Source organism: Trichogramma pretiosum, unplaced genomic scaffold (assembly GCF_000599845.2).
Source record: "Trichogramma pretiosum strain Unisexual culture from Peru unplaced genomic scaffold, Tpre_2.0 scaffold107, whole genome shotgun sequence".
In the NCBI taxonomy this organism is placed as follows: Eukaryota; Metazoa; Arthropoda; class Insecta; order Hymenoptera; family Trichogrammatidae; genus Trichogramma; species Trichogramma pretiosum.
The window spans coordinates 206,922-221,310 of record NW_019640861.1 but is presented as its reverse complement, the minus strand read 5'-3'; the positions used below and the strand labels follow the sequence as shown (position 1 = coordinate 221,310).

Genomic DNA, 14,389 nt, shown 5'->3' with positions numbered 1-14,389 from the left:
AATCTTCGAATTGGATCGTTGCTTAATTTTTACGGCTTTTGTTTTCTGTTTTCTGAAAACCCACGCTGGGACTTATATTTGGAAATACAAAGAAGTTTACAAAACTTTGAAAAGACTTCGACTTATACAAGTACTACTGTGTTTACTTTGTCACTTACAGATTTGCAGATAAAAGTACTCGCCATCTAGCGGCAGAGGCTCAAAGTAGTGTAATCGTATTTAAAATGAGCGAAAACTCTTCTTAATTTTCTGAAATATATCTAAACAGTTTTCCCTTTTGGCTCATTTGAATTTTGCTCAATATTTCCAACATAATTATTATAGAATAATCACCGAAAAAAGGCGAATCAATGCATCAATGTGCGTTATAAAACACTGCAAATGGATTTCTACCAAGGGATTGAGCCAATGCTCTGTATACATCTACAAGTCGTCGTCGTCGTCGAAGCAGCAGCTAGTCATCGAATCCAAAACTAGTTCCTATCCCCCGCCCTCGATGTGTGTCTCTCTCTCTCTCTACTCTCGGAGATCGGTTCAACGGCACCGCACTGCAGTCGCGCGCGCATTACGAATCCATATAGATATATATACTCGCGGATCGAGCGCGGCACACACGAGCGGCACAACTCGCGCGAGATCGAGAACTCGTTCAGCTGTAATAATTTACGCGCGTTATAACATTCCGTATATATACATACGATATTCGCCTTCCTTATAATCCGCGACTCGCTGCTGCTGCTGCTGCTACGAGTTTGCCATCGTATAGATATTTCATTAACATAACAGCATATAGATGCAGTATAGCTCGCGCGAGCAGCAGCAGCAGCAGCAACAAATCAACGTATATCTCTCTCGCGCACCCTGCAATATAACGCGATATTTACGAACGACGGTATAGTGGCGTATAGACGAAGGAAAGGTAGAGAAAAAAAAGTAACGACAACAACACCTCGTTGCCGAGTTTTATTTTCCGCGCTGCGCTGATTTTAGATACGATGGTCAATATTGCACCGCGCGGTTGCCGAGCGCGCACGCGGCACGCGTGTGTGCCCGTGCTGCACGTTGAGCAAAGTGCGAGGAAAGGGTCGAGGAACTCTATCAAACTATCTCACTCGTCGAGCGCGGTGCAGAAAATTATGAAAAGGGAAAGAAAAAAAGTAGATGGGCGAATAGATACATCGCTCGAGAAGTCGAGGAGTGAGTGGCTTTGCCGCCGAGGCAGAAGAACTATATATAGAAGAATGCATTATATTGATATCATTCCGATGCGTACGTAGGGAAAAAGCCGAGGGATCAGGGAAATCGTTATTTTCCTTGAAAGGAAAAAACTATATATTATACCCACGCGATACACGCGGATGTAATGTTTGATTGAGCAATTTCCATGCCTTATGCGCACGTATGTATACATACACAGTCCCGGTTAGAGAGAGAAAAAGATTATCGCTTCGCATTAGAGAAAGAGAGGGACTGTACAGGTAGTTTTTATATCAATAATCGATTCGCGTTTTCCCAAGACTGGGGGCATTAGCATTTTAATTAGGAGAGAATTTTCCAAAGTATACATACTGACAGAAATTTGCATCTTTTCTCTCTCTCTCTCTTCCTCGTGCTGCCTCGAGTTAATTCGAGCGTATTAATATTATTATGTACCGAATTGATAGCTTGCAAAAGGCGTTTCTTCAATTTTTTTTTACATCGTCTATTTTTTTCCGTTTTTTATTATTCGCCGTTGAACGCGAAGAGAGAAAGAAAAAAAAAACATCCTCAGAAACGATTACGAAACGAGCGACCGCCTCGTTCGCTGCCTCATGCACATATAGAATATATATATTTTCTCTCTAGGAAGCATGAAATTTTATTGGAATGAATAAATTGAGAGAGCATAAGGAAGAAGAGGATTAGAAGACGAAGAAGGGGGTTGATTATACAGAACGCGCGCGCAGCAGCATAGCAGCAGCAGCAACCGTATAGAGCGAAGCGCGAGCAATGCGACAAAAACAAACTGAAATGTGTGTGTGTGCGCGCAGCAGCAGCAGCAGCAGCACAACTCGCCGAAGCCGCGTGCCGCGATGGATCGCTCGGAATGCAGAAGAAAAATAAGAGTATTTATCGCGTACACGCATTCGTGTGCATATATACCTGCGCGCACGCGAGGCACATGCCTATAAGTGCGTATATACGTATACGCGCGCTCGAGAGAGAGAGCGTATATATGATATTATATGGAACGAGAGCAAAAAGAAAAAATAAAAAAATGAAATAAAAAAGGAAGGGAAAGAAGAAGAAGAAGAAGATGCGTATGGAGAAAATCCCGGGGAGAGAGAAGATAAGGATTGCTGACGCGCAAAGAATGTATCGAACGCGCAGCGCGTATAGGACGAGGTGCGCGCGCGGCGTTATACTTTTTGCTCCTCGTTGCACGTGTTGCTGCCGCTGCGAGCTCGCGTATACATATTCTAAAAATCACCCGGATAAAATCTCGAATTTTCAATGATTTTTTTTTTTTTTTATTCGTTCGTTTTTTACTTATTTCAAGATTAAAATTATCCATACACAGCCACTCGCGCGCGCCGCGAGGGGGGAAGGACGAAGAAGACACCTGCGATTTCTGAAAATCCACGAGTGCTGCCGATCTATTCGATATATCGCGTGTAAATCATGAGATTATTCGCGTCGAGTTTCATTTTCGTTTTTTTTTCTCGTCTTTTCGCGTTAACATAAAAATTTATACGACGATGCGCTGCATCCTCGATCAAAAATCTCTCGAAAACACCACCTTAGTGATGTTTATACGTACTCGAGCAGCTCGTTCAGCGTGAAATTAAAAATCTGTTTCTATCTCCTTCTCTCTCTCTCTTTCTCTCGAGCACCTTTTTTTTTTTGGTATAATTATTTGCTCTCCGAAGCGTGCATTGTATATTATGCCCACACGACGATGCATATATAGTATATATAGGCTCGAGTGGAACGAGGTCTAAACAGAGCTCGGATATACCGAAAAAAAACCCCCATGGAATTCCACGCGCGGAGCGCATTGGAAATTCCGCGCGCGGCTTTTCCATGATAATATACACTTTCGTCATTATCGCCTGTATATGCACGCGTGTATGGCGCGCAGAGATACGTATGCGTTATTGTTGTTATTATTCCGAGCGACATTGGCTTTATTACCTGTTGCCACGAGGTACGCACGTATATACACCCGCGCACATCTCACGTATTTTTTGCGTCTGCGGTCGGCTCTATAACGTATACACCATATAGAAGCGCCCAGGTCTAGGACTGTATCGAGTTGCATATTATAATACGGCGCACACACACACATGTGTTGCAAGTATATACACGGTAATGGGCCGTGTGCCGAGCTGTGCGGCGCAATTCAAGCGCAGAAAACTACTCTTGCTGCTGCTGTTGGTCGTCGTCGTCGTATAGATACCATAAGGGGAGAGCAGCAGCGGCAGCTATATATGCGCGCGATTTCTTCGGCGAGGAGGTCGCGAGCAAGGCCATCTCGGGCGTTGCCCTCCTCCGCTCGTGCTCGGACGACGACTCGAGCAACAGAGAGAGAGAGAGAGAGAGAGTTACCACGCTGTGCAGTACAGCGCAGTATACGTGGGGAAAGGATATACAGGCATAGATGAATATATATACAGCTGTGCATGCATGTATGTATGTACATGTGTTCGCGCGCTCCCATATATACATACATATAGGAGGATATGAGTTTTACGGATGAAAAGTGCAACACCATAGCGATGCATTTAAAGATACGCGGTGTAAAGTGCGCTCGCTTCTTCGCCTTCTTTTTTTTCCATTCATCATTCAATAGGCCGGTCGATAGGAATTTGCTTTTCTCCCGTTTTCTGCCTTTTTTTTTATGCTCTTTTTAAATCTCTGAATCGTAACGTCCTCGCGGAAAGCGAGCAGCAGCAGCAGCAGCCCCGTGCAATATCCTGTGTCTCGAAGACGATGATCGTTTTCGCGCGCGAGCGGGGGCACAGCAGCGTCGTAGATGTAGTCATTGATGGCTCCTGGAAGCTGTTCCCGAGAGAGAAATCATGTTTACCGTGTAGTTGTTGCTGTTGTTGTTGTTGTTGCGCTTCTGAAGCCCCCCCAACCTTTTTTGTTACTTCGTTCTTTATGATTATTCGTCTTCTTTTTCGTTGCAGCACTAGAGCCTCGGAAACAATATAAATTTTTACGCGCGCGCGCCGAGCTCTCAGAGCTGTGCGATGGTGGTGCTTTTCATTCCGAGCGCAAACATCTCGCGATTTTATATACGTGTACATTGTACATTGGCCGCGCGCTGCTCATTGACTTTTCTTGTGTTGATTGTACATGGATATAAAAAAAGGAGGAGCAGAAAAAAATCAAGTGCACTTAAGGGAGAATGAACATTTCTCACTTCTTTTCGGTTAATTTCTACAATACGTCGCTGCAAAGAGGATGACTCGTTTGTTTTACAGTTAACTTCTCTGGAAAAAAGAAAGAAGAGTAAAACGCCTTCGTATTATGCGATACACATACACACACATTTAAAAAATCGCCTCCCTCGCCTTACCTTGTATCAACAGAACAGTAGCAGCAGCAGCTACAAAAAAAAACATTCCAGTAGTAAAATTTCAACTGCTAATTTCGCGTGTACCACTACTTATACTCTCTCTCTTTCTGTCTTGTCTCGAGGGTACTTAAAAGGTCATAGTCCTAATGTCTAGTTTGCTGCGGAATGCCAATTATCCGCACACATTTGCGGTGTGTGCGTCAAGTCGGATTAGACCTCGGCCTATACACACATACACACACAGGATTTGCCATCGCACGAATACTCGTGAGCTTGCGTTTTTTTTCTTTTTTCGCTTTTTCTTCTCGCGCTGTCGTTCTGTATATAGGCTCGAACGCGCGCCGCGAAACGTTATGTGTTCATAAAGGTATGTATAAACACGTGCGGTATATATACATACGGGGAAAGTGTATACACACACTCGCACATTTGCAGAGAGAGAGAGAGAGAGAGAGAGAGACGGCGACGTCAAGATTTTTTAATACTTTTTTTTTCATTGTTGTCAAGGCTTCAAGTGCGCCGCGACGGCCGCGTGTGGCAAAGAGCACGAGAGAAGTTCATTAAAACGAGGAGGAAGGACGATTTATCAAAGAATTCGCAATTATGATGAGTTATGGGATACATGCGTGTACGCGCGAGTACGAAACGCGTGCGGAAATTTCCATACACAGCATCGGTTTAGACTAATTCAACCAGCTCTGTTATATCGCGAGTGTAAAATTCAAATTTCGCGTTTGGCAATGGTGTAGTAGTAGAGCATCTGGATAATCTCTCGGGTCTTACGTATGTGCACAAACACACAAAGTAAACATACACACGAGCCGCGCGTAATGTTTTACTGTTTAATGGACGCGCGCATGTCTGCTGCGCGAATATAGCGTAAACTCTTGATCTCAATCGTCCATTGTTCGCCTCGAAGGCAGCAGAAGCAGTATAGCAGTACGCTTATTGGTGACCATCGCCGATGCACACACATAGCCATGATGATGATGATGCTTCTGTTATGCTCGTGTTTAATTAGATCCTTCTCTCTCTCTCTCGGTCTCCCGCAAGGTTATTGCCCTTTCTCCCGCGAGCAGTGTGCAGCAGCAGCAGCAGCTCCGACGAAGCGCATTATACATATACCTATATTCATATACGAATGAAATTAACATTTTTCTCGCTCTCTCGAGACTTTTGACAAATTATGCTAATGATTTCTTTTTTTCTCTCTTTGTTTCAGGTGAGTATCTTTTGTGAATCAGAGATCGTATACACAAGCACAATACGCGGAGAGTCCCCCGTGACGCCTGACGCCGTCGTAGTATGTATATTTTATTATAATGTACCGTAAAGTCGCGGAAAAGAAGCCGTGCAGTTCTTTTCTATCGGAGCCAGAGCTGTATATAGTATAGCATAATTACTCGCGCGCATTAATCACACTTTGATTTGACGCTGCGCGCTATTATTCTCCGCGATATGCACGAGGATAAAGCCTCGCTCGTAAGAAGTCCTTATGCGCAGCGCGCCAAGGGTTATACATTGTTTAATGTTTAAAAAAAGGTTTTCAATGAGCAAGGATTGATTTATCGACACCTTGCATTACATTATACAACGTATTGTACATATAAAAATCGACGATGATTTTCGAATACGGAAAATTCGCACGTGCGACTGTGTGCCGATGCAGCAGTGGCAGCGGATACGTCCTTGCCCCGGCGCGTCCGCAATATTCCGTGTGCGTTTGTGCAATATTCCAAGGATGCAGCGGTATGCTCGCGCATCGGCGGTATGAAAAGTTGCAGAACCACTATTATATTATCGTCGTAGCAGGCAGCACGCGCCGCGCGTCCACGAGTGCACTGCAAACGCATGCACACACACGGACTTCGATTTACGTAACAACTATCGTCTCTCTTTCTCCGCCACTCAAGCTCGCAAATATCTCAAAAGTTTTCGTACCGGTGAATTTGAATTATAGCAGTCGTAAATTTACCCCAATGTTTCTTACTTTTTTTCTCTCTCTCTCGATCGCAGTTTCAAGTTCACGAAGAGCAGCAGCAATATTTAATACGCGTTGTAAATCTCGCGCGCTACGATGCGCTAGCCGAAGTTTCCTCGCTCATTAAAGCGCTGCCTCTGCCTGGCGCGTGCTCGCGAGGATCTTTGCGCAACGTGTGCACCACGATTCGCGCGCCGTTTTACCATATATGCGCTGCATATACATACAACGTATATGCGTTATTATAATAAACGACGTGAAATGTACCGTAATCGTGTGTATCCACCTACGAGAGACGAGCTTTACGTAACGAAACGTGCGTTTCGCGCGTCGATTAGCCAAAACGCTGTAAGATTCAATGTATAATATAGAGGCACTCGCGCATCTTTCGAATGTTTCAACGCAGCGATCGATCGATATATATAATATCCGCGATGTACGAGAAAGAGATATGGGGTACATCGCACTCGAGAGCTGCGATGATCCATTTACTCGTAACGATCGGAATCCGCGGCGGCGAGTTCAATCCGTAATTTTTTTTTTGTTCTCTCTCTCTCTCTCTCCACAGTCTCTCGTTCCGTACTTTCGCGGTAATTCGAGAGATGATGTATTAATTGCCCGCGTACACGTACACAAGTGCGAGCGGTGATTTTCCAACTTTTATATATTGTACACGATGAGCTTTCGATACGCTCCGAATGTAGTGCAGCATCGGCGGCGCTCCTCCGCACTCATCTCTCATAGGGCGCCTCGGGACACACATACGTTTCGTCGCTGAATTTATAGAAACTCGCGCCGCGCGACAGACGTGAGAAAATCCGTGAGTGTTTGTTATTATAAATATGTGACACGTAACTCGACACACAGAGCGAGGCCTATATGCCCCTACCGCTTTGACCAAGTTCGAGAAACGCGGCCGAAAACTCGACGATCGTGCATCGAACGCACGACACTCGCTTCTCGACGATAATAAAGCGCGTGTGGCGCACGCGGCGCGTTTAAAGGCTCATTTTCACGCGGTGCACAATCATCGTCGTGACTGCACGCGCGGCACATACACACAGTACACACACGCAAGGTTACCTACTTACCCAATTCTCCTTCTCTTGTACGGCCGAGTATTAATAATACGGCGAACGCGAAAAACTTTTCCGTCGGTTCACTTTTTCTTTTCTCGGAGCTCCTCTACGATCACGATGATACGAACGTTGTATTGATTTATTTGTTATTACGACGACACGAAACGCCGAGCGGAACGGACATACTCGTTGATACGTATACGCGCCGAAAATAATAATCGTTCTCGCTAAGATTAATTGAGATGATAGTGAAAATATTTTTTCCTCGCACGAACGATAAGATTGATAACTGTATGCAGAGAAGCATCGGGTGTATCATTGCGAAAAAAAAACATATGATCGAGGAAACATTTCTCTTCGCCGACGATTTCTAATGAGATCCCCGGATGTCCGTCAGTTTCGTGCTACACTCGTTTACCGTCTAGCGTAGTGCAATATCCTTTGGTAGCGTGCAACGGTGTGTATGTAAAAATTTCCCTTGAAGGTTTCAGGCCGCTACGATAAATGACGAATTTTGAATTTATGACGTGCGTAACGTCATAGTGTAACGTCGATGAAAAAGTCGACGAGTCTTGTGGTCTAACAAGATTGTTTATAAATCTCGTCAGAAAAATATCAAATACAGATTTGAATTGTTGTAGACAGTCGGTAAAACTCAAAATCTTCCGAACGAACCTTAATTTTACCCATTAGTTGCTCACTTTGGAAAGTACACAAGCCACACGTGAGATCGCTAATATGTCAACAAAGCCACGATGGCTTCACGTATGAGAATAGTCGAATAGCAAACGGTACTGTCGTATCATGTTCACGTAAACGGTTACACAGTGAAGCTCTGAAAAATCCGACGAATAATTACTTTTTTTCGAGAGAAAATTTTACTTTGGTGAGTCGATTGCTTTGCGCTAACTTTAAGATAAAAATTCCCTGCTAATTTCGACTCCGTTTTTCAATTTAGATTGCTTTTCAATCGAAGTTCGTTGATAGTTCATACCTTTGTTGAAACAATGAAGTTATATACGTGCCCTTTGTGCGTGGATTATATATTATACACGACGAGATTCGAATTCGACGCTCACTTTTATTCCGAGCACAAAGATGATTGTAAAAAAGAAATTACAGAAATTAGGACTATTTGGGAGCCCAACCAAAATATGGATCATGCACGATCGAATCCGCCGAGATCGTCTTGCGATCGTGAAGAGTCAAATCCTGAATTGGAAAAAGCCAGCCAAACGCATGCAAAGACGGAAACCCAGACGAAACATGTAGCTTGTGGAAACGACGAGCCGATACAATATCGCAAAGAAAATGAATCGGAAAATAATTCTAAAATGTATGACAGAGCGAGCAAGAGCTCAACGAAACAAGAATTGAAAAGACGAGCCTCGTCGCCTAAAGTTAAGACATATGGTTCGAGTACTGAGTCATCGGACGAGCCGGTATCTAAAAAATCCATGATGTTTACCGAAGATTATACGTATCCTTACCTTTTCAATGATTCTGACTTTGACGACGTCGAACCCAATGATCGTGTGAGCTCGCGTCAACAAATGGACGATGATCACGAAAAGTCTGATCCAGAAATGAGAAAAACCGACCGAAAACATCGACAAGCGAACTTTTTGGATCGCGCGACGAATAAATCAGAAAATAAATCTAAGCCAAGAACAGAATTGAAAAGACGAGCCTCGTCGTCAACAATTGTGGCAGCTAGTTCGAGCACTGTGATATTAACCGACGACGAGCCAGTATCGAAAAAACGGGCCCTGCGACTTGGCTCAACGAAGACGAACGAAGACGATGTGCCTCGTTTTAAGTTTTTCGACGACAGAGAACCCAATGATCGTAAACAAATGGACAACGATCTTCGCAAAGAAGAAGAGCGAATGATTAAATTTACTTCATTTCGGTCACCAGCAAAAAGTCCCGAAGCGCCGGAGGCTAGTTCAAGCGACGAAATGCCCGACGAAGACTATTCGGAAGCTCCTCCGAGAGTGCTTAATATAAGCGACGAGGTGCCCAATCCAGACGATTTTCAAGCTTCGGTAAGCGAGGTCGATCAAATGATGAGCGAGATTACGCTTCGCGAGGCAGACGTGCCAACGCCTAGAAGACTCAAGATGCGACGGAGCTTGCGAGAGATTCCAGAAGAGTCCGAAGGCGACGACGACACGAACGACGATTTCGATTCTGCTCCTCGTGCAGCGGACGAGTCAGTGTCTCCACGATCAACTCGGTGTCGAAGAATTTCTCGACCCTTCATACGAGAAACGTGTCGAGTTCGCGCGTCTCGTTCGAGCGACGAAGTTTCCGAGGACGAAGAAACGAACGATCCGGCGAGCTCACAGGAACAAACGGAAGACGATGCTCCTCGCGAAGCAGACGAGCCAATGTCCGAAACGATTACTCAGCCCGAGGCCTCGACGGAAGCTCCTGAAGTTTGTCCCGAAGTTAGTCCGAACGTCGGTGTAAGCTCGATTCATCATCTGACGCCTCAAAATCTCCAGCTTCCTCGCGAAGCGGACGAGCCAATGTCCGAAACGATTACTCAGCCCGAGGCCTCGACGGAAGCTCCTGAAGTTCGTCCCGAAGTTAGTCCGAACGTCAGTGTAAGCTCGATTCATCATCTGACGCCTCAGAAACTCCAGCAGATGAGATCGTTGATGGCGGTACTGGTCTCGCCGCAACCGGAAGGAACGACCTCTCTAACTATCAATACTTGCTTGATCGACGGTAGTCCTGCGGACGGCACGTTGTCCGACTTGGCGAACTCGAGATCGCCGCAAAATCGCGAAGAATCAGATTCGGTTCCAGATTCGGTGGAAGGACCTGCCTCGACAAATTCAACCGCGGGGACATCATCGAGGAACGTGGCGTCTCTCTCGGGCGGTATCAGCGCACCACAACGAACGCTCGAAGATGAGTACGAGCCAGTGCCTAAGAAACTGTTTCTAACCCGCGCCGAAAAAGACGAGGTCGCTGAATCGAATGCGTCTAGTGCGAGTGGCGAAGTTTCTGAGAACGACGCGACAAACGATCTTGCGAGCTCGGATGAAAAAATGTTGACCGAAGATCGTGATGAATCAGCGCCGATACTTGAAGAACTTCATCCGCCAGCGGGCTCGACAAATTCAAGCGCGGGGACTTCGCAGATCGTGGCGTCTTTCTCGGGCGCTATCGGCGAACCAAAGCGAACGCACGAAGACGAACCTGACGAAGCGCACGAGCCAGTGCTTAAGAAACTGTTTCTAGCTTGCGCCGAAAAAGACGAGGACGCTGAATTGAATGCGTCTAGTTCGAGAGGCGAAGTTTCTGCGAACGACGCGACAAACGATCTTGCGAGCTCCGATGAAAAAATGTTGCCCGAAGATCGTAAAGAATCGTCGCCGATACTTGAAGAACTTCATCCGCCACTGAGCCCGACAAAAACGACGGAGGATTCCGAGTACGATGACACACAAGATCCTGTGTATGCAAACATGAAACTGTCGTTCCAGGATGGACTGTGCCGACAGGTAGCCGAGCCAATGGCCGAAGAAAGTACTCCAGAAGTCAATGTGCTCGGTTCGAGTGTCAAAGTTCACGAGGGCGACGAAACGATCGGTCGCGCGAGCTTGAATACGCAAACGATCACTCGACACATCAATTGGATGAATTCTTGTCGAGCGCCGAGTCCAAGCGTTACGGTGAACAAACAATTATTGCTCAAGGAGGCTTCGCGTAAAGCAGCCGAGCCAATGTCTGAACAGCTCGAGGTGCCTGTAGCTTTGCAAAAAATTCCCGAAGACAGCGAGTCTCGTTCGAGCGATAAAGCGTCCGAGGATGTTCTTCGCGAAGCAGGAGCAGCAGTAGCCGAGCCATTGCCAGAAGGAACGCCCGAAATCGATGCGTCTCGTTCGAGCGATGAACTTCCCGAGGACGACGATATGAAAAATTCCGAGAACTTGGACGAACCAACAGTCGAGATGGAGTTCGATGAAGCAGACGAGCCAATGGATGCGAAAATTTCTCCACCTCGCATCTCGATTACTAAAGTTGAAGCATCTCATTCGAGCGTCGAGAGGTCCGACGATGCTGAAACGAGAGATAGTCTTTTACCTCGTCGCGAAGAGTCGATTCCGGTTTCGGAAAAAGTGGCTTCGACGCATTCGACAGAAACGACTTCGAGAGCTCCTACGTCTTGCTCGAGTGGTAATACTTTTGGCAATATAGATCGCCCATTAAATGACGGCGCCAGCGCAGACGAAGGAACGATGGAGCATGGTAATACTCGTCGTGCGACAAAAAGGAAATTGGATGAAGGGCCAATTACTTCCGTTAGACAAGTATCTGTTGGACAAGTTTCAAGCTCGCATCAGTCGTTCATAACTCCTCTGTTTTATAACGATCCAACTAATAGCTATTCAAATTTGATACCTATACCACAAGTAACGAGCTCTATGAATCCGCAGTACTCTTCGGCTTATGTAGTAGTTTCAACTCCGCCGCCACCAACTGCTCCGATCTATAACTATTCGTTCGACAATTACCAGAATCCAGGCGCTGCTACGATCAATGCCGCGACAGGGATTAATTATCCTCAATTTACGATGCAGAATTATTATCAACCAATGAACAATTCGATACCACCCACGTCGCAAGTTTCAAGCCTGTACGTACCGCCATCGGCTGCTCCGTTTCATAACTATTCATTTGGTACCTACCAGAATTCAGAGACTACGAGAAACGTTTCGATGCAGAGCTATTATCAACCGACGAACAATCTGACACCCTCTGCGCCGCCGCAAATTTCAAATTCGTACGTACCGCCACTGACTGGTCCGTTTCATAACTCTCTATCTGGTACCTATCAGAATTCAGACGCCACGAGAAACAGGTCGATGCAGAGCTTTTATACACCGATCAACAATTTAATACGCCCTACGCCACAAGTACCAAACAAGAATTTAATACCTCCTACGCCACAAGTACAGATGAATAGACCCCCTATGCCACAAGTACCGATCATCAATTTAATACTCCCTACGCCAGAAGTACCAATCAAGAATTTAATACCCCCTATGCCACAAGAACCGATCAAGAATTTAATACCTTCTACGCCACAAGAACCGATCAAGAATTTAATACTCCCTACGCCACAAGAACCGATCAAGAATTTAACACCCCCTACGCCACAAGTACAGATGAATAGACCCTCTACGCCACAAGTACCGATCATCAATTTAATACCTCCTACGCCAGAAGTACCAATCAAGAATTTAATACCCCCTACGCCACAAGAACCGATCAAGAATTTAATACTCCCTACGCCACAAGTACCAATCAAGAATTCAATACCCCAGGATCCAGAAGCACAGAACAACGTGGCCGGGGCTAAAGTAATGCCGGCGCGTCCCGAGTCGGTGCGTCCCAAGACAATTGACAAAAGTCACGGGATTTACCGGTGCGAGAAATGTGGGGAAGTGTGCAGGAGCCGACGGGAATGGGATGAGCACAAAAAAAAACATCTCCAGGCCAAGTGCAGAAAATGCGACCAGGTATTCGCGACCCGAAACGACTTGAATTTGCACGTCGCCCAGAAGCACGTCGTCATGAGGTGCGAGGTATGCAAGACCCGATTCACCATATTAGAGCAGCTGCTCGATCACATGCAAACTCATACGCGTAAAGACCGCCAGCGTCACGGCTTCATTTGCGACCAGTGCGATGGTTCGTTCGCGAGCACGCCCGAATTGATACGTCACATGGAGACCCACGCCCATCAACGATTGGACGCCCAGGTGGAGCGTTGGCAGACGAACAACGAGAATATACGAGGCAACTTGGAGATTCAGCAGCAGCAGCAGCAGCAGCAGCAGCAGCCACCAGCGGCAGCAACGGCCAGCACCAGCGCGGAAACGACAACAAGATTCGTGTGCAGGGGATTCGGATGCAGCGAGTCTTTCAGAGATCGGACCACGTTGCATTTGCACATGATGGTCTTTCACGATTATTTCATTTGCGAGGTGTGTCATGTTCCGTTCTCGGGCCGGCAAAAGTACAATGCGCACGTGGAGCGATTTCACCCCGAAAAGAACGAGAAACCCAAATGAATGTTGTTACGTTACGACGAATTTGTACATAAAAGTTTTTGATTTTTGTAAAATGTAATTTTTTAATAAATGTTGACGATAGATTATCTAAAAAGAAATTGTAGCCTGTGTCTCTGTACGTCTTTTCTTGTCGTCTCGTACATACTCTTCGAGATCTCGTAATTCGTTAAAACTGTTCAAAATTAGACTCGCTCGTGTAAACGAGCGCGCGCATAAAAAAAAAAAAACAACTTATCGTTCGTTTGCCGATTGGCAGCTTATCGGCTTCTGCGCCGCTCGAGTCATTGGGAGAATTTTCGTCCACACTGCGACTTATCGCTAAAATGCGCAAATAATACTCGATATGACTTTTTCAAGAACGACAAAAAAGCTACGTTTTTACTTTTTTACTACTTTCCCCGGCATCTTCGGTCGCGCCGCGAGTTATTACTTATTAGCGTTCTTTAATTACTTTCCGGAGCTTTCAAATCACGCGCAATTTTACACGCGCAATTACACAATTTATCATTTGCACTTTTATGTATATATGTACAGAGAGACAGAGAGAGAGAGAGAGATGTAAATGAATGTCCAACTAATTGAATGAAACTGCGCGTGTCACGAGGCATATAAATAAAACATTATGCGCTTATAGCGTGGAAAATAAAAGTAATAATTTGATTTTACTTGT

The 14,389-nt window shown here is 45.6% G+C and overlaps 2 protein-coding genes across 7 annotated transcripts in view; both read left to right on the top strand.

Moving 5' to 3' along the window:
• The window catches only part of LOC106655455 (formin-J), a 115,291-nt gene that overhangs the window by 60,490 nt on the left and 40,412 nt on the right, over positions 1-14,389 (top strand). The gene's annotated exons all lie outside the window — the stretch shown is intronic.
• On the top strand, positions 8,350-13,817 carry LOC111693244 (SH3 domain-containing protein C23A1.17-like). Its single transcript, XM_023457506.1, has 2 exons — positions 8,350-8,510; positions 8,583-13,817. Exon 2 carries the CDS (start codon positions 8,632-8,634, stop codon positions 13,717-13,719), a length of 5,088 nt encoding a protein of 1,695 aa, XP_023313274.1. The 5' UTR covers positions 8,350-8,510; positions 8,583-8,631; the 3' UTR covers positions 13,720-13,817.